The sequence below is a fragment of the Delphinus delphis genome, chromosome 7 (assembly GCF_949987515.2).
Source record: "Delphinus delphis chromosome 7, mDelDel1.2, whole genome shotgun sequence".
Classification (NCBI taxonomy): Eukaryota; Metazoa; Chordata; class Mammalia; order Artiodactyla; family Delphinidae; genus Delphinus; species Delphinus delphis.
Genome location: NC_082689.1, coordinates 72,986,684 through 73,008,588, shown reverse-complemented (window position 1 = coordinate 73,008,588; position 21,905 = coordinate 72,986,684). Strand labels below are relative to the sequence as shown.

Here is a 21,905-nt window from a genome sequence, read left to right as displayed (position 1 = left end):
TCAGTCAACTTAACAAAAGAGCAACACCAAGGAGGCAATGAAGCTGTTTTTTTTTTTTTTAACCTGCTCGTAACACATGTCTTATACTTGACACTTCAACTGTGATCAAACCATAATGGTCTGGCTTCTTGTAAAGTGTTTGGCTATAGTGGTTCATTAACCCAAGGAGAGAAATCCTGAGAGAATATTAATAAGACAGACTGCATGTACCTGTAAAACATGAAAGAAATACTCCTAGTAAGCAGACTACTAAAGAGATTTTAAATTATCAATTACCTATCAATTTAACAGTTCTGAGTACACTAGGACAGGATCAAAGCCATGAAAATTACCCTAAAGCAAACAGTTTGAAACCAAGTTTTCTCAAAATTGATTAATCACAAAATTAATAGCAAACAGCAATCACCGTGATGGGCAGCACAGCACAGTGTTTAAAATCATGAACGATGGAGTTAGACCTCCTGGGTTCAAATCCTAATTGCACTGCTTAATGGCTATGTGACTTTGGGGAAATTATATTCCCTCTATGTGTCTCTGTTTCCTCATTTATAAAATGAAGATCATATTAGTACCCACCCCTTAGGGTTATTAAGAAGATTAAATGAACATAGAACTGTGCCTTGCACATAGCAAGCATTGTATAGGTGTCTGTTAATTAAATCATATCACTGTGAATAATCAAGACCTAGCCAGAAAATGCAGCCAAAAATTGACACCTGGAGTTAATTTTTAAGACTTTTAAAACTGCCTACTGGGAAATCTTTTACAGAAAAACAAATACATCTGTCTCTTGATCATCTAGGGTATTTTTTCCCCTCCATCTGACTTTTTCTTAAAATTGTGTCCTGACAAAGAGTAGGAAGATTCCATAATTTCCACTTTTAAAAAAGAAGTTCTAATGGAAATCTTCACTTTTAAAAGACATGGAAACCAGAAAAGTGAGCCTCTTGGATTACCATCCTACTTTTCTGTCACCTATTGACTCATATACTGAGAGCTGACCCTACATTTAGACTCATATTAGAAGGTCATAATCAGTTAACAAGCTATGTTAATGTTCATTTCTAAATTTTAATGACAAAATAAGGAACATTATGAATATTTTTAAATTATATGATCCTTGATTTATTTTCTTTTCTCCCATACCGCATTCATTTCTTTACTCATACAATATCATTCAGAGGACTGGTTAAATATTCAGAAGATAAAGTCTGAACCCCCAGTTTATTTTGGAGTCATTTCTACATAAAATACACCTTAACTATCTTTTCTTTTTGACCATTGTAATATCCTGATAGTTAATTTACCTACTAGGTTTTATGGCGCCAATATTTTGGGTATTTCATCAGATTTTCAAATAAAAGTACCAAAAATTAAAAGAAAAACACCCGCTCAAACTTTGACTGCAAGATCACATTTCTAGGAGTTAGTAACTGAGAGCACCACAAAACCGAAGGTGGGAAGTAGGTTCAACAGATTGGTCCTCAGCCAGATGGGGCTACTTCAGCTCTAGCTGCAGGTGGTCCCTATGCAGAGATGCTTGCAGTGAGAGATCTGGGTGGGCGGATTTTAGAGCAGAGGTCAAACTGGCGTTCAGAGAGGTTCAAAGACATGTTTTTAAGGTCGAAAGAGTCTATGAGAGTTTTTATATTCCATATTCTCCATTTTATAAAAATGTAAAGAAGTGTTGTATACCAATTTGAGATCATCTGAATGTCACTGCATGACTGAGTGCTGCCACAGTGTTTTTTGTTTGTGTTCACAATTCAGTTGGTCCCCAGTGGTACATTACATAAACTGACAGTATATCTTAAGTCATTTTAGTCTAAGTGGGATCCAGTTAGACCAATCAGTCTTTCTCCCTCCCTCTGCTCCCCAGAGCATTTCGTTCCCCAAGAACCAAATGGGCTTTTGTGGATTTTATGGGATTCACCTTGTTAGAAAAAAGCCAATAAACACAGGTCTTTTTGAGATGAACCCTTCTCTCTCTTGGCCTCCTGCTGATGTGGCTGTGAGAAACTGCCCTTAAACTTCTCTGAGGCTCTCTAGTTTGAGAGTATCTATGAGAAACACCCCTTATCTCTTGGAAGTGTTGCTTATATGAATGGATACACTGACCCTTTGATCTTTTCGAGGCTATAACAAAGGGTTGTACATTCACACTTTCAGTCTTTTCCCTATGCCATGCTGTTGGAAATAAACTCTTAACTCTAGAGTCTTTTGCCATTAGGATAGATGGAGATAGAACCTTGCCATTAGGATAGATCCTCCTTTCTCCTGTTTCCAATAATATGTTCATTGCTTCCTTCTGAACCCTTATCAGCCACATCTTATCCATATTTCTACTAACGGTATGTTCAAGGCATTCTAGTCTTTTTTCTATCATGCTCCTCAAAATTCTTCCAACTTCTCTCCACTTCCCAACTCCAAAAAAACTTCCACATTTTTATGTATTTGTTATAGTAGCATTTCACGTCCAGATACCAAAATCTGTATTGATTTTTTAAATTGCTGTGTAACAAACTACCACAAATTTAGCAATTTAAAGCAATACTCACTTATTAGCTCAGAATCCTATAAGTCAGAGGTTCAGAAAGGCATGGCTAGGCTCTCTGCTCATGACATCACAAGCCTAAAGTCAAGGTGTTGCCAAAACTGATTTCTCATCTGGAAGCTTCAGAGAAAAATTTGCTTCCAAGCTCATTCCTTTTTTTTTTTTTGTCAAAATTCAGTTTGTTACAATTATAGGACTATAGGTTACTGGGTCCTATTTCCTTTCTGGCTGTCAGCTAGGGCCACTCTTATCTCCTATGGGGCCACCCACATTTCTTGCCATGTGATCTCCTCCATCTCCAAGCCAACAATGGTGGGTCAAGTCCCTTTTATACTTTAAATCTCTGGCTACCCATCCTGTGACCAGCCAGAGACACCTCTCTGCTTTTAAAGGGTTCATGTGACTAGGTCACGTCCACCCAAATAATCTCCCTTTCTCAACGTTGTCTGTGCCATATAATATAACCTAATTAGGTATTTACAGTCCTGGCAATTATACAGGTATGTATCCCGGGACGGCAGAAAGTCTCGGGGCCCATCTTAGAAGGCTGTCTGTCACGGGGCTATCCATTGGCCCCTTTAAGTCCCAACAATCTTGAAGAAGCAGAGTTTAAAACCTGGGAATTTTTTTTTTCTCATTCTCTGTGTCCACCTTTTTTTCTACTCTTGGCTCTTTAGATCAGTATATTATTAGATTGATAAACGCTGGAGAAGAGATTTCATAATATCATGATGAATTACTCTCATAAGAACCCATAAATCCCCACATAGAGAGAATGGCTTTGATCTGAATGTACTCTGGATTCCCTCCTAAGCACAGAGTTTCTTGAACCTTCTGAGAAGTAGTACTGTTCCACCCCTTTCGCCTGCCTTCTGATTAAGATAGCCTCCCCTCTTTTGTTTTAGATTCTTTCCTCTCTTCCCTGGTTATCTGTCAGATGAATATAATTCTGAGTGTTTGCCAGGTCACCTGAGGACAAGGGGAAGCACCCAAGTGCCAAGGTTCTACTGAAGACTGGGTCTATTGGTATTTACTGGTGCAATGTCACTTGAGGCTCCCCAGAAACATCTCTGAGATAAGGCTGAAGGTCACACGGCTGGTGGAGTTATTCTGACTTTTCTATGTTCCCCACCCCTCAGTTGTGCAATATGAGTGGTTTCAATGCTGGATTCAGAGTTGGTGAAAATTGGGAGGGAACTGTGACACGATAAATCAAGGAAGGGATATGTCTCCTTTTTCTGTGAGCCTTGCTTAAAGTCTCCATTTTGGGAGCAAGGCTGAAAATATCCTCGCCTTGGATCCCATAGAATGCCAAGCATCATGCAGCAACAAAACCTCCTAAAATGCTGTGATGCAGAGCAATTTCTTTGTTATTCAAGCCATCCAAAGAGCCACACCTAGTAAAAGGGTGGTTCTGGGACCAATATTACATATCAGGCATTTTGAGGTTCATCTAGCATGGTAGTCTTGTTTCTTACAATAGCTCCTAGGGATAGTTTATGGAAAGGCATCATCTCTTGATTTTACCATGACAATTGCGAAAGTGGAGAGATGCTTCTGAAATATTACCATTGTCACCTAACAGCTTATGAATCAAAACTTTCCTTGAGTCTTGAGATAAAACTATGAAAACTGAATATTATGTTCAACTAGAGTTTTAAAGCACAAAAGAAAAAAGTGATCTAATAAATGTACATTTGCAAGGAGCTGGGCACCTACTAGGATAAACTTTGCCACTGGATACAAATTATGTTATTCCCACAAAAAGAAAATATTATTTCCTAAAAGACAAATTACTGGGAAGAAGAATTAGGATAAAGCTGATCTCTTGTTCAGAAATCCTAATGTGGGGTTCTACGCATGGCATAGTTTCTCTACCTCTATTGCTGCTCTCTTATGAGAAGAGACAGGCAAGTGAAACAGTAGATGGCGAGAGACAGAACACCAGGTAATAAAGCAACCAGTCTCAAGTCAGGGGGAGGCTGTCTGTAGGGGGTTTTCTGCCAAGCTTCTATTAAGCACTGAAGAACTAAAATTTGTCTCCAACACGTAAAATAGTTAAAACAAAGGGAATCTAGATTTGCGTTTAGTATATATAAAGGTAGTCAGAACTTTGGTCAGTATGTCTGAGTTGACATAGAAATCTTTTTTCCCCACTTTAAACACAGAAATTTTGGACAAACTATACCACAACTATACACCCACACCCAGTGTCCCAGTGCTGAAAATAAAGATGGAACTCAAAGTCAAAGCAGTGAGAAGGAGCCAAAGCCAAGTGACTCCTGGGGAGAACTGGACCTGAGATACGTCTGAGGAGCTGGTGGCCAGGCCTTCAGTGTTAGTTGTGGGACCTGTGCACATGGGTGCAGGAACCAAGCTACCTACGAAGAGAAAGAAATCATATAGGATTTGTCCATACACACAAGGGAAACTAGCTACACCGTGACCACTCCCCAGGAGAGTGACAAAGGAGCCCACTTTCTGCTTGGGACCAGAGGAAGAAAAGGGCCAAGTGCAGAACCCCAGTGCTGTGCACGAGTGCTAAGTCAGCACCCACTCCCAGCTCACAGCATGGGTCCCAAGTCTCAAAGTTAATATACAAACTGGTCCTGGGCCAGTAAAATGCATAGGGCCCTTAGCAGAGGCAAACATAAAAGCTCTCTGTAGAGATGTTCTCACTACCAGGTCATAGTTCATAAAGGAAAGCACAATTCACAAAGAAAAAGTTTAAGAACTTCGATTATTTGATCATTTGAAATTTCCGTGGAACTACAGACACTGAGGCAAATTTAAAGGCAAATGACCAATGAAGGAAAATATTTGCAACTCATGTAACTGATAAAAAGAAATAATATTCAGAATTTATAAAGAACATCTATAGATTAAATAAAGAAAAAACAGACAATGGACAAGAAGCATGAATAAGCAATTCAGAGAGGAAGAAAACTGCCCAATAAACATGAGATTTCCAATCTCACAAGTGACCAGGAGAATCCAATTTAAAACATTGAGATACTGTTCCCATTTAGCATACTGGCAAAAGTCAAAAAGAATAGTTTTAATGTCTTATAAAGTAAAAAAAAAAAAGTCTTATATAAAGTTGAAAACATACACATCCTGCAACATAGTGATTCCCACCCCAGGTACACCCTAGAGAAAGCTGTGCATACATGCCCTGGTCAATATGTACGAAGTGGCTGCTGCAGCACACTTTCAAGAACAGAACTTAAGAAACTTAAATGTTATCCACTAAAAGAAGGGATAAATGGTATCCTAGTTCTACAGTGGAACACTATATAGCCATTAAAAGAATAAACTAGCTCTCTGTGTATTAACATGGCTATATCTCAAAATGTAAGGGTAAATGGAGAAGTACATGCTGCAGAATAATAGTGTGGTAATATTCATGAGAGAAGTAAGAGAAATGAAATACATATTAAAATATGTTAAAAGCAATAGATAGCCTGAAAGATAGCAATAAAATTCATGATGGAGATTGCCTTTGGTGTGGTAAGAAGGCAAATGGTACTGAGTTAAGTCCTCAAAAGAAGACTTCAACTTTATCTATAAAATAAAATAAACCTGAAACAGAATGAAAATGTCAACAGTTTCAATGCTAGGTGATGAGTACTAATGTATTTATTACATCAATCTCTGTATTTTAAACTTTTTTTCTAAATGTAAGAAATAATTTTTAAAAGAAAATAAATAAAATAAAATATATGCCTCGGGCCCATACACTTTCAAGAGGTTGACCATGAATTTGGCTTAGAGCTTAATTATTCCTTCCATCACTGTTTGTTTTGTTGTTGTTGTTTTGGTGTCAGGCCAAATTTCAAGCCAAATGTCAATAGCTTATCTGCAAGCTAATAAAGGTCTCTCTCTCATCTTTCAAAACACCTTTCTCTCATTTCCAGAAATCTAAGAGACTGAGGAGAAAACAGCAAGCAGTCTGTCTATCCATTCCTGTATAACCATGCCAATTCCCCAACTCAAATTTAATTTAACAATGAAATGCACTTACTTCAATTCTCAATATTTGAGTTACTAATTTGTGTATTCTTTCACTGTCTTTGTAAGTTCCCAGAAAGCGGAACTGTATCTAAATCTCTTTATATGGCACTTAAAATGACACTACATGCAAACAAATGCTTAAAAATACAGTACTTTTCATGATTATACTAATTCATAGAGAGGAAGGGCTATGAAAGGTGCCCAGGTAGATGACAAATCTCTAAGGATATGTAGTTTCATAATAGTTAATAATTGTTAAGTTTTCCCACAGAGATGTGTATAGTTCACCTATGTTATTTGAAACATGATTGATATTTATGAGTTTCTCTCTTGATGGGGACTTGATGAAACCACCCAACTTCCTTAGAAGTTAGACTGTAAATTATGTCTTCTTTGCAGCTTACTTTGTCAAAAATCATATAACTTCTCTACGTGTTGTTTTTTACACATGCTGACTCTACACCAATTTGCTGATATAAGAGCACAAAACAAGCAAGAATAATGGCAACTGAAGTATAAAGTGCAGAAATCTGACTTCTAGCTAAAAAACCATAGTGTCTTTTTTTTCCCCTCATGTTTAATTTTAAAGGAAAAACTTCTAGACAAGAGTTTCATAAACCTGGTTGACCATATAAAGTATCAATTGTGTTCACAAAAGCAAAAATTTACTCATCAAGGACTGTGAATTAGTCATTCTTAGCACTTTAAGCAACTCCAAAAGAAAACATTTTACATATCATGCAGATCAAGCCAATACAGGTGTACAGGTTAATGGAAGTTCCTTTCATTATGTTATAGAGTTGATCATAAATTGCCTTTTGTGAATCATTTCCACAGAAGTCATAAAATCTTAAAGAAAAATATTTTTTACTGTAAATTCTATCACTTTTGTGGTGTGGAAAAACAAAATATCTAAACAAATATCCCATATATTTTTTAAAAATCTCCTCTGAATATGTTTTACTTTCCACAGGTTGTCAGAAATCATTTTAAAGCTGTTAATAAGTGTTTTGGGGAATTCCCAGGTGGTCCAGTGGTTAGGACTCCACGCTTCCACTGCAGAGGGCATGGGTTCAACCCCTGGTTGGGGAACTAAGATTCCGCAAGCTGCATGGCACAGCCAAAAAAAAAAATTAAAAAAAATAAGTGTTTTGATTAATATTTTGAAGGTTGGGAAACAAATGTTCGTTCAAAAGTAGATGATGAATTTGTATCAATATGAAAAACCAAACAATCTAACACATAATAAATCAAGAAGTAAATTCTTTAAAGGGCCTTTTGGTATTCTATGAATTGTACTGACCCCAGTATAATGTATTTTCCCAATAAGGACATCTTTTGATAGTCATTTGCTGTACTGCAGTCAACCAAAATGGTACCCCAGTACCTCTGGTTTTGCCACGTCCCTATTTAGTACACGATTTAACAACAATCACAAACCCTATCTTTTCTTTATCTACAGCATCTCTTCTAATCACATGTACTTGTGCTTGTGAAGGTCAATAAAGTGGGTTCTCCTCCATGTCTTTGAAGCTCAAATATATTTAAGCAAGACTCCACTAGAACCTTATGAATCTTTCTAAGAACTGCTTATGAGGATTCCATGCCAAACACCAAGGTCAATCAAATCTCAATCAGGCAATTAAACATTCATTCACACATTCACAGCAACAGTATAAATACTTTTTTTTTCTTCTCTTCTCTTTGTAACAATTCCTTCTTCTTCCACTGTTTCTCTTTCTCCTCTTCCTTTTCTCTCCTTCTGGCAGAAATTTCCATTTCCAGTCTTGCTACCTCTTCCTGGTGGGCTCGCCACTGAAGAACCTGAAATAGAAATTCATTCCAATAACTATACACACTCAAGTGATTTCACAGATCACAAGGAGACTAGGTTCTGAATCAAGCAGATGTCAAAGATTTTCCAAGTACACATTAAAATTCTGTGTGCACATGAGCGTGTGATGTATGTGCAAGATGTGTGTGTGTTAGTATTAAAAGGAGAAAGCAACTTTAAAATCACCTCATTCAGAGATTCTTCACTTGGATTCATGGAATGAAATCCTAAAGAGTCCGTGAACTGACTTCAAAGGATCTGTGAATTCTCATAAGTATTATGGGAAAGTTTTGTGTTTTTGCACAGCTGTGATTTTCTGGAACAATAGTTCCAGTTTCTGGTCAACAGTTTTCAAATGGTCCTAATATCCTAAAACTTTTAAGAACTACTGATATATTTCATCCTGATTTTTGTAAGTGAATAAAATGAGCCTGAATGAAGATGAAAAAAATGTTAAGACATTTAAAAGAAATTTCTGGGTACTGACAGGTGTTACTGGTAGAAGTATAATTGGCACAGCACTTCTAGAGGACACTGGGCAATATGTAAATACGTATCACAAGAGAAAACATGCATAGTCTTTGACCCACAACCCCACTTTGGGGAAGTTATTCAAAGAAGACAATCAACTGGACAAGTGCACAAAAATGTACCCATGAGGAATATTCACTGCAGTTCTGCTTAAACAGAAAAACTGGAAAGCGTCTAAGTGTCTGGCAACAAGAGATAGCTTAAATTAATTATGGTATCGTCATACAATGACTGCCATTGAAAAAGGATCTATATTTCCATATTCATCAACATAGAAAATATCCACAACATATTATTAGATGCAAAAAAGCAGGTGCAAAACCACATTTATAGTATGATCTCATTAATATAAATTATCATCTATGTATCTACACATAGAAAGAGATTTGGAAGGAGGTTTACCAAAACAATAATAATTGTTATCTCTGAATAGTAGCATTTCATGGAATTTTAAAAATTTATCCTTAAGCCTTTCTATGCCAAGTGACATTTTTACAATAAACATGTATTATCTTTGTAAGCAGTAAACCAATGAAACTAACAAAATAAAAACAAACACATGTTCCATGTACACACGTAGCTAACGAAGCAGAGAGGAGAGAGATGGAGAGGTATGCAGAAATTTTTTTTGGAAAAGGAAGAAACTAGCATTCTCAGTTTAATACCTCTTTGCCTTACATATTTGATATAAGCATGACTCATTATGGTAATATATAAAGTGAAAATTGAATAAATAAAATATCATAGAAATATGATGAGCTAAAATGACTAAATAGTTAAGCTCTTTTTGCACTTTCATTATTCAAAGTTTATTTTCTAAAAATATATTTTGCTCTATTTATCAAAATAACCAAGGAAATTCAGACCCCTGATTTTCAAGCACACTTAGGTTTCCCCATCTACTGCTTATCTTGGCCGTATTTATCTTCTTGTTTTGAACCCTGTTCCTAGAATAAGATCATCTATCCCTTCTGTCCTGACCTCCTACTTCCCAACTATTCCTTTCTGTACCCACCTTCCATCTGCAACATGCTATATCAAAATCAAGTGTCCTATCAAGTGCTACCAGGGATCACTCTCCTGAATACCTAAAGGATAGTTTTCGGTCCCTCTTTCCTTAACCTCATGGTTGGTACTTAACCCTGTCAACCATCTCTTCATGTTTAAAACTCTTTCCTTCCTTGGCTATAACACTGTTCTCCCCTGCTTCTCCACCAATGAATACTACCTTCTTCTCTTCTTCCTGCTTCTTGTGTCTACCCTATACGCAACTCTATTGCTATCCTTTCTCAACCTCAGCCTCTCTCTGTTCGTTATCTGATGTGCTCATCCTCTCCTATGAGTTAACCTATCACTTCTGTTGGTCTGACTCTAAAATGTACAATAGCAACTCTGCATTTTTGTCTGCAATCCCATCCTAACAAATGCTTAAAGACTTTGCTGTATGTATGTGCACCCAAAACACAACATTTCCAAAATTAAACTCGACTTCTTTAACTTTGCCATAGCTTCACACCAAGTCCTGTGCATCTGCCTCTTCTTTCAAACAATCTTGTTTGTTCTGTGAAACCACAAGTATCTCTGTAGTTTCCATTTTTATTACTATGTACATCTATCAACATGACTAATTCTTTACATTTTACCTATTACTTGAACAATCTTATATTTCTTAAGCTCAGATGGGCTTTTATTTATAACAAATCAGCTTCTAGACTACTGAATTTCCCTAAGCCACTTTGCTGTAATTTCCTAGTCCATCCAAAGTCTATGTGCCAAATGTATTTAGAACAATACCAGAAAGCTCATGGGGTGATGTCAATTTCTCCAAATATGACCTAAATAATTTAGCTTTCTCACTTCCAACCAATGCCCTACTTTAACCTAGCTAATGTATAATCTCTAGGTAGGTTTTTTCCTGTGCCTTTCCTTATACCACCATTCTTGTCCTTAGCCTCATGGCGTGACCGAAACTATTCCCCCACCTGAAATGCCCTCTGTTCCCCCCTATTTCATAAAGTGCTTCTTGGTCCACCATGTGTCTCACATTTTCGATGAAACATTCTCCAACCCACACTCATCTCTCTTTTATTTCACTTACCATATGATAACTGTTCTCTAATCATTTTGAGCATAATGTTTCTATTTTCATTTAGAGCAGAGTCCATGATATATACATATTTTGTTTTCCCCTTATACTGTCTAGCAGAGTGCTAGCACATCATAGGTGCTCAATTAGTACCTATTTAATTTACCAAAATAACATTTTAAAGTGGAACCAAATAAATAAAAATAAATGATAGCATGAGAATATACCATATTGTAACACATAATGAAATAATGGATCCTCGTTCATGATCATCAATTGCTACTAAAAACTTCATTTTGACAGCTGATAGGAAACGTTATAATGGATGGATCAGGCTGACAACTGTTGAAAACGCTGAATAATCTTAACATCACAGAGAAACAAGCAGCCATTTTGGCATCCTGGTATAAGTATACAACATTCTCCTGAATCATTCTTGCCAAAATATGAAAATGAATATGATCAAATCTCTAGACCTATCTATCAGTTTACAGAAAATTCAGTCAATGGAAAAACACATTAAAGAACACTATGGGAATACAATCAGCAAAATTGAAATTTGAAAAACTTTCAAGGATTTAACAAATTACAAGGAAAAAAGAAGGAAGGGAAAATATGAGTTAAAAGAGATTTAAGAAACATTATCAGCCAAATGCAATATGTGGATAATATTTGGTTTCCGATTTGAATAAACCAAATGTAAAAAAATTTTGAAACAATTAGAGATATTTCAATATTGACTAATTAGTTGATACTATTATGGAAACTGTTAAAGCTTTTAGGTACGATCATAGTATGGTTATTTTTTTTAAAGAGTCTTTAATTTTAGAGATATATACTGAAATACATATGAAATGATATGATATTTGGGGATTTGCTAACTATTATCCAGTGGGCATGGGAGAGTACGTAAGAATATTTGACTGATAAGCTGGTAATTGTTGAAGTTGAGTAATGATAGATTTTGTATGTTTTTACATTTTTCCATACTAAAATTTTTGTAAAAAAACAAAATAAACCATAAAATATATGTCCAAAGAGATTTGTATAATAAAAGACTGTAGTCTCAAGGTTCTCAGACAATGAGACCAGAGATGCAGTGAACTAATGTAAAGAAAAATAGCATACATTCATCCTTTCCAAGTACTGAGACTATTTCTATAAATTTCAGTTGAAAGAAGTTTGTGTTTTGAAACTAGTCTTATCACCTTTTGATTTAAGACTAATTTATGGGAATTATCATTGAATGACCTCTGCACATGTGATGTCATATGATTTATGAAGCCAAATATAAGCAAACACTTATAACTGGTCAAGATTTCTGTTTAAAAAGGTAAGTATAGCAAGAAAATAACCAGATCAATAAAACTCAGGTAACCCAGTTAATCCAATTTACCCAATTGCCCTCCTTGTCATTTGCAAGTCTAAATGATGTTTCTCCTATTCTCCAGAAAAGATAAGATTATGGTAGTTTTTTAAATGGGGCACACACCATAAATCATGAAACAAATGCAAGTTTAGCAATCACAAAAGAACACTACCACAGTGGCAGTCAGGAGCGCATTATAAGGAAAGCATTATTTAGATTATTAACTACAGGACCTTTTCCCAGTTCTTTAATTAATACAGTCTTTGAATGAAACCTTAACCTAACAGAGAACAAATGAAGTTTAAAATATGTTCATCTGTTGCAAATAATAAATTAAGGATTTAAAATGAAAATGGTTAGTACTATTACATGTATCCCTTGCTCTTAATGTAAAAGTTAAATGGTTCAAGGGAAATTAATTAACATACATATTTTCAGGGTGAATAAAGTACTAGAAAAACACAAAATGAAACCCATGAAAACTTCAAAGGCAATAGTGGAAATTAACATCAAGGCAACAATATTAACACAATTTTACATCAAAATTGAAAGCTTTGAAAATAACTCTAAGTCGCGATGCAGTATAAAGGAAATGAGTATTGAACTGCTGGTCAGAATACCAGCTTTTTTGTATTCTCTCTGCCACTAACGGACAACAATGTTACTTTGAGCAAATGGCTAACTAGTTTTCTTGCATGTTAAAGGAGAGGACTGGATCAGGTGAGTTCTATACTTTCTTTAAGTCCTAATATTCTGATTCTATTTTATATTTTCCTTACATAGAGAGACCACAATATGGCATGCTCTGCAATTGTCTTCTTCAAGCAAAATGAATTGCAATGAGGAACGTTAGTGTTTTATAAGCCTGTTAAATAATAACAGACAATTAAACATTAATTGTGAATTCTATCTACCATTATTTATGGACCATTGTATCATGTGTGTTGTTTTATATGGGAAAAGTACCATTGACCAGTGCCTGTAACTGATGATTATAAAATATTAAAAACTGCCATATATGAGGCTTATTGTGTGCCAGGCCTATGCTTTATAAAGGCATTAAGCACATGGTGTGAAGTAATCCTTGAAACAAGCAAGCTATCTTCTTCACGCTTCATCTGGCTAACTTCTCCCTATCCTACTCAGCCCTAAGCTTAGTCATCATTTGCTCCAGGAAGGCTTCCCTAAGTTACCATGTTCAGGTCAGCTGCCTCTTCCCTACTTCCCTACTTCCCTAGCACCTTGTCCCTCTCCTGTATTACAGCACACATCAGCATGGAACCATGTGGATTTGCCTATATCTCACACTTGGCTACAAACTTCTTAAGGGCAGGGACCAGATTTGTTTTATTCATGGGCTCTCTCCAGAGCCTTGCATGGCATCTGGCACACAGTAAGGGTTCAAGAAATACTTGTTGGTAAATGCATGGAAAAGTCTCTGAGACTATGCCTGTCAGTTAGATTGACAGTATTTCCCTTTCTCCCCACTGGATTGGTCTTTGGAAAGAAAGGTACCCTCTTCAGACATGCTACCATTTTCTGATTCTTCCACCCTGTGATGACGGATCCTTGCTTTCCTGGTTATAGCTGTTTCCAGGATTCCCAAGCTCCACCTCTGATTGCCTCAGGGAAAATATCCAGAAAACCTTGTCAGGATTTTCAACAATGAATTCCTATTTCTAGCAATGTTAGAGGACGTGTCCAAAAAAGTGTCAAGCAAATCCTTTTCTGTCTTCTCCTTAAATGTTTCTATAAGCTTCTAAATTCAGTTCAGCTGAGTAAACTTCAAATTTTCATTTTATTAAATCTTCAACAGTGTGATAGTTCCATTAAATTTTGCACATGTCCCACCATTTTTCAATATTACTTAACTAAGCATTTTTATCTAATGTGTTCCATTTATGTTTAAACTCCACTCATGAAATACAGTACCTGTGATTTCACATACATTATTAAAGCTTTCTATACTCTTCTTAGCATTTTTGCTTAGCAGAAAGATTTGGCTTTTCCTCTTGGTTTCACAATTGTCCCTTGGTTTCTTGGGTGACTTCATAAGTGCATTATTTATTTTGCAGTACGCGGGCCTCTCACTGCTGCGGCCTCTCCCGTCGCGGAGCACAGGCTCTGGACGCGCAGGCTCAGCGGCCATGGCCCACGGGCCCAGCTGCTCTGAGGCACGTGGGATCCTCCCGGACCGGGGCACGAACCCGCGTCTCCCGCATCGGCAGGCGGGCTCCCAACCACTGCGCCACCAGGGAAGCCCCATAAGTGCATTTTTTATCACCTCTCTTTGATAACTACTTTCCATTTTCTGTGACTTTTTATCAGTCGTTTACAGAATCTCAATGATTATGCACTATTATCTTGACTGTTTCATGTCCTTTTCTTTTCAAATAAAATCTTGCAAAGTTTCATTTCATTGGGTCCCAGAGGGTCTTAACCTTAGTGTAAAACAAGACTTGCAGAGGAAGAAACAAACTAAATGTTAATAAATAGAAAACTATCAACATATATTTTTTCCTAAGGGACAAAAGTTACAAACCTATCAGTCTCTTTTATTTACGAAGCTGACAAAGCCAGATTGTATAATGGAGACAGAAAATGGGGTTAACAGTCAGGAAATCACTTGCCTGCTGGCTATGAGATCTAGGGAAATTATTTCCCATTTCTGGGCCTCAAATCCTCTTTGAAAAATGAAAACTAAATCGGTTTTTCAAACAAAGGGTTACAATACATTAGTGGATAATGAAATAAATTTTATGGATGGGAACTAGCATTTCTTTATGGAAGAAAATATCACAGAGCATCTCATGTCATTACAGTAATGCTGTTTCAAGAAATTTTAATTTCCATTGTGTGTATGCATCTGTGTGTGTGTGTGTGTTGTGTGTGTATTCATTTGTGATGTAAAATACATTTCTCACTGTAGGTCACAGTGAAAGAAGCTTGAAAAACACAGCAGGATGTTCTCTATAATCGCTTCCAATGCTGAGATTCTATGGCTCTCTGATATAAAGACCAAAGCTACTGTGTTGCCATCATTAAGCCACAGGCCTTATTCCTTCTATAATACAATCAACCCAGAAGCATGATGAGAGAACCCAGATTTTGAAGTCAGAAACCTTGAGTCCTACCCCTGTGACTTATTAATAGTATTCCCTGGGGTACATTGTTCAACCACCTGTAACTCCGGAATAATGTAAAATGGGATAACAATGACACACACCTTACAGGACTGCTGTGCAAATACCATCAATGTGCACAAGCCAGAAACTCAGGAATCATCCTGACACTGTCTGTCCCTGACGCTCCACATCTAATCCATTACCAAGTCCTGCAGACTGTGCATCCAACTATCACTTGCACCCACATTCGATTCTATCTTCAGGGCTCCCATCCTAGAGCTACCCAGATATATCCTGCAACCACTCTGGTTTCATTCCCTGCCCACCCCCCTATCTCACTTCCTACACTTTCAATGGTTTCCAGCACTCTTGGGGTGAAGTCTGAACTCCGAACTATGGACTACAAGACCTCTAGGGTTTGGCCCTGCCTATGTCTGCAGCCCCAACTCCTAACCTCATACCAATCACAGACTCACCCTCTTGCTCCAGGAGCCCTGGCCATCATCCAGCCCCTAAACAAGCCACATTTCCTCCAGCTACATGGATGTTGAACATGCCATTTCCTTTGCTTGGAATGCTCCTCCCCTCCTCTTTGCCTCATCTACACATTTTCCTAACCAATACTTAGTCCCAGATTTCAGCTCCAGTGTCTGTCAGGGAAGCCTTACCCACCCACCCTATAGGAGATAAAGCCCTCTAGCTGCATGCTCCCATATCATTGTTTACTTTTTCTTCAATGTACTTATCACAGTTTGAAATCAGACATTCAGTCCTGTGATTACATTACCAGTGTCTGTTACCCCACTAGACTGTGATCTCTATGAAGAAGGGACCATATCTGATTGGCTCACCATGGTATCTCCAGTGCCTTACACACCACCTGACACCTAATAGATACTCAATAAATACATCTGAATGGGTGAATAAATGAGATAAGAAAGCATAAGTGCTACACAAATGTTTACTATATTCCTGGATTGCTGCAATTGCTTTCTAGCTGACTTTCCTGACTTCAGTGTCATTTCGATTCAACCCATTCAGTAGATATTTGTCTATTGGATTTTCACATATTTTTGCTCCCTTACACATGATTCTAATAGCAGTGGCTTTGCATTTGCCACCATTTCAAGTGGCTCCTATGGCCATTTATTTATTTGGACATCACCTTATTCAAAGGAGGACTCAATCTTTTAAGGCATATGTGAACTTGACCTCACGCATATGACTTTATTTCTTATTACTCCCCAGAGCAAATAGGCCAGACCTTCCTCTTCCTCCTGTCTCTTCCTCTCTTCTCTACTGCTACACACCCATGTTTATCTCTGTCACTGGCCTTTGCCCAAGAAGCCCTCACTCCTGCTCATCTGTCCTTCAAGGTCATTCAGGGCCCCTTCCTAATGACTTCTCCACCATTTGTCAATCCAATCTCTGATGTGCATCCTTGATAGTGTCTACAAATAGATGACATCCAAGCACTCTTTAACTACCTTGCTTTATTTTCATTCCACTTATCACTATATAAAATTATATTATTACCCTAAGATTTCTCAACAAAAGGAGAATTTTTTTCTTTCTCTTATATCTATATGAGATGATGGACAGCTAAACCTATTGTTTAGCTATTGTCATCATTTCCAATAAATGTAAATCAAACCATCGTGCTGTACACCTTAAACTTATACAGTGAGGTATGTCAATTATTTCTCAATAAAACTGGAAAATATTATATTATTGATCAGTTGATTTATTTTCTTATCATTGTTTCTCACTATACTTAAACTCCATGACAGCAGAGACTTGGCCTTCTTTACTTTCTAACCCCACTCCTGGAACAGTGCCTCACCCAAAGTAGGTGCTTAATGAATATTTCTTGGTTGAATGAGTAAGAATGGCTCTCATCAAAAAGATAAGAATTAATGAGTGTTGGAGAGGATGTGGAGAAAAGGGAACCCTTGTACACTGGTGGTGGGAATGTAAATTGGTGCAGCCACTACGGAAAACAGTATGGAGGTTCCCAAAAGATTAAAAATAGAACTTTCATACAATCCAGCAATTCCACTTCTGGGTATTTACCCAAAGGAAATGAAATCACTATCTTGAAAGATATCTATACCCCCAACTTTATTGCAGCTTTATTTAAAATAGCTGAGATGTGGAAACAACCCAAGTGTCCACTGACAGATGAATGGATAAAGAAAATGTGGTACACAAATACAATGGAATATTATTCAGCCATAAAAAAGAAGGAAAACCCTGCCATTTCCAACAACATGGATAGACCTTGAGAGCATTATGATAAGTGAAACAAGTCGACAGAGAAAGACAAATACTGTATGATCTCACTTACATGTGGAATCTAAAACAAAAAACAAACCCAAAAATAAACTTTCAGATACAGAGAACAGATTGGTGGTTGCCAGAGACAGTGGCAGGGGGTGGGGAGTGTCAAAATGGGTGAAGGGGGTCAAAAGGCACAAAATTCCAGTTGTAAGATAAGTCCTAGGGATATAATGTACAGCATAGTGACTATAGTTAACAATAATGTATTGTATGTTTGAAAACTGCTGAGAGGGTTAATCTTAAGAGCTCTCATCACAAGAGAAAAAAATAGTAATTACATGGGGTAGTGAATGTTACCTAAACTTATTGTGATAATCATTTCGTGCAATATATACATTCTTCAAATCACTATACTGTATGCCTAAAATTAACACAAAATTATGTCAATTATATCTCAGATTTTAAAAAAGAAAGAAAAAAGGTTTTGTTAATTAGCCATTTCACATACATATCCCAGTTCTCAACTAGATTATATGCTTCTTATATTCTGAGGTCAAAGTTTAGACAATTTTTGTAATCTACAAAATCAACTACAATGCTAAATTCATAGAAGGTACTCTGTAAAAGTCATTATTAAAGATATCTGTGATCTAACAAACATCTTGCAAGAAAGCTGAGACAACTTTCTGCTGAGCCCTAAGTTTAATTTCAGTATCAGGGATTTTTCACAAAGCCACCAACCCCAGAAATGACTACACTTTTGATTCTGCAATTGGAGCTTTCTTATCTTGAGCTATGGTTAAAAATAAAATACAAATAAAATATTTAGCACATTTGCCTAATTAATGCAAGTGAAATAGATTACAGAAAGGATGACTTATCTAGAATCCTTTCCTATACTTAGGATGGTATGCTGTCTATAGGGAGAAAGAGGGAGATATGTATTATATAATGTAAATAAGTATTAGTAAACTATTTTTAAATTCATAGGTTTATACTAGCATAACCATACACCTCAAATCTCTGATAGTTTTCCCTTAGAGTTATTATTTTAATGAATAAAACCTTAAGAGAAATGCTCATAGATCAGTAACCACTGGAATAGACTTTTTTTTTATGAGAATAAGATAATTTTGGAGCTATGAAATGGAGACCACTGCTGAGAACAAAAATTAAGGAAAGTGATTATAGAGTGTGATAAAAAATGATTACAGTTTATGGATTTCCTTAACTCATAGGACCCAAATAGGAAGCCATCAATGAGAATACTTTTCTTACTTATCAACACAGTTCTTTCTAGATATAGCACAGAATCAACAACAGATAATTTAAAGAACTTGGCAATACTTTTAATCTCTTCACACAAACTCATTACATCTTACTTATAAAGGGGGGCCAAGAAGAGAAGTGGAGATCACAAGAAGATTAACTGGGAAAAATCATAAAGTGACTTCCATTATCATCAGCAAAACCCCCCTTCACTTAGTATGTTATTCAGCAATAAATATTTCAAACTAGATATAGTGCATATTGATTTATGCATATTGCCTGAATGCCTTCCTGCAGAAAGAACAGTCAGAACATATCAGAAAAAATAAGCAATATCTTCCTAGGGGAAAAATAAAAGCAATAGGAAAAAAGGGAGAAAGGGAAGATAAAAGGTAAGATGAAAAATTAAGGAAACATTATATGCATGCAAAGGGGGCTCACTCAGATGATTCCCAAAAATGCTAATGGAAGTTACAGACATCAATTCCCTGAGCATGCACAAGATGATAAATCCTGTCACCTTGAACTTTTTCCAAATAGATACTAAGAAAGAGGCAGGATGCTATACTGATATTACAATATGTTCGTGGAGATGGGAAATCTTATTCTTTTCCATAAAGTCTTGGTAAACCTCTGAAATGAATGTTCTGAGCAGATAAAAAACTAGAACAATCTGCATTATTTTGAATTCATTTGTTTTATGTTCAAGATTGAACCAGTTTTGCTTCTAAATGACAACTCCACTGCAGCTCATTTATAAGTTCTTCCAATTTCCCCAACCTTCTAATTACTTATTCTGTATACATTTCTTGAAGGAATAGCTATGACCCCTTATAAAAAATTATATACTATTCAGCCAAGGAGACAACTCTGTCCTAATCCATAAAAACATATTAAACAGAAGATATAAAGCATGATGGTGTGAATCTAACTGCTACTTATGCCAGGAGATTTAGACATTTGAATTTGGTCTTTTAAGTCTATGTTCTACTGCAAGTTTCCTGCGTATAGATAATTACTCCCAGCTAGAAAAAAGATCCTATCTGTCATTACAGAGCTAATGTAACTGACCAATAATTCTATACATCATTATGTGCAAATGTCTTGGGGATTTTTTACATTTAAAACTGTTTTGCCTCTGGTGTTCCCAGGCTTTCCTTTTTGGTTCTTTCCTTTCCACTCAGCCCATTGGGCCTCCAGTACCATGAATGTGGTCACAACGCCCAATTCCATGGCTCTAGATCCATATTTCCAACTGCCAACTGGGTAATCCACAGCCCTCTAAAAGCAATACATTCAAAGACAGAATCACTATCCTTCCTTCAGAACCTGTATTCCCTATCCAGGTTGATGGCATCATAGATCATCACCCCATTGCCCAAGCCAAGAGCCACTCTAGACTCCTTTCTCTCCAGTACCCTTCCCATTCTGTCACTAAATCCTCCTTAATATGTCTAGACTCCTTTATGACACCTCCAGCCCCAAAGCTACTAAGTTCAGTTAAACTTTCATCATCCTTTCCTAGACTTTGAGAATTAGTCCTAACTGGACTCCCCACTTTCAGATTTATCCCATGTCAATCCATCCTCCACATCATGCCTGAAAAATTCTTTTATAGTGAAAAATCTGATATTACTCCACTGCCTCAAGCCTTTCAATGGCTCCCCATTGTCTCCAGCAGAGGCATAAGTTCAAATATCTGTTGGGGCCAGGCAAATATCAAAAGCAAGGAAAGGGGGCTGGGTGTAAGACACCCAAGTGGTAGTAGGGACTGGACCCAGATGGACAGGCACATGCTCCACCCAAAGGCACCTAAGGAAGGCAGTTGCTTTTGACTCTCACCAGTTGTTGCCACATAGAAATGCAGGGTCCAGATAACCAGATATTCCAATTCTTCAAGAGAATCTGGAAGTCTGGATTTGTATGCACATTTTCCAATATTTTAATGTTGAAAATACCCACATTTTTAAAAACAAATATATGAAGCCCCAATTTCATATTTAGGCTATCAGTTTTCAACTTCTCATCTACCAGATAGAATTCAAACTCTTAGCATGACATATCATTTCCCCCATTATCTATCAAAGAATATTCTTTCTTTACCCTCCCTATACCCAAACCATACTACTTGCACCTATAACAAACTACATGCAATTCTTTAAACATGCCATGCTGTTTTAGTTCCCCATGCCTTTGAATAATCTTTCCTACTTCTGAAATACCCTGATCCCCGACCCAACTCTTGTTTTAGTAGGAAATTGTTATTCACTTTTCCAGTCTTAGCTCAAGCACCTCTTTCTCTGGAAAGTCTTCCTGGATCCAGTCATGATAAGACAATTATCTTTGGTGTCACCACCACCTCTAGGACATAACCATATGACTCACCAGTCCTACTGGTATGTATCCAAGTGAATTAATAGAATTACTATAAAATTAATCTCACTAAACTGAAATCATTTATTTTAAAGTTGCCTCCTCTATCAGACAAGGGACCTCTTTTAGAGCAAAGACTTATTTCAGCTTTTTACATCTATTCTCAGCCCACAGCCTATTTAGTAAATACATAATAGTATTAGAACTAAATAGGAGATAAGAGACTTGTGCCATTTTCCCCAGTTGATAACAAAGTATTAATAATAGGAAAACAAGATCTTCACTGACGTCTGAAAGAACTAAATTTTGCTTTCATATAAGTAGAACAGCTTCAGCTTTAACTGAAAAATACTTTAACCTGCCTCTTCTCCTAGGCTGGTCAGTCCTTCACTCGTTATGCAGTGGCTTCAGGCCTATTTACTGTCTCTTGACCCTGTAAGTTTTGCCTTTTCCAGTTTTATATAAAAGGG

General features: G+C 36.8%; 1 protein-coding gene across 1 annotated transcript in view; it reads right to left on the bottom strand.

Annotated features, from left to right (window-relative positions):
* CCDC148 (coiled-coil domain containing 148) overlaps positions 1–21,905 on the bottom strand; it is a 155,455-nt gene that overhangs the window by 59,643 nt on the left and 73,907 nt on the right. The window contains 1 exon segment of the mRNA XM_060016764.1: positions 8,252–8,392. Coding sequence (XP_059872747.1) covers positions 8,252–8,392 — 141 coding nt within the window.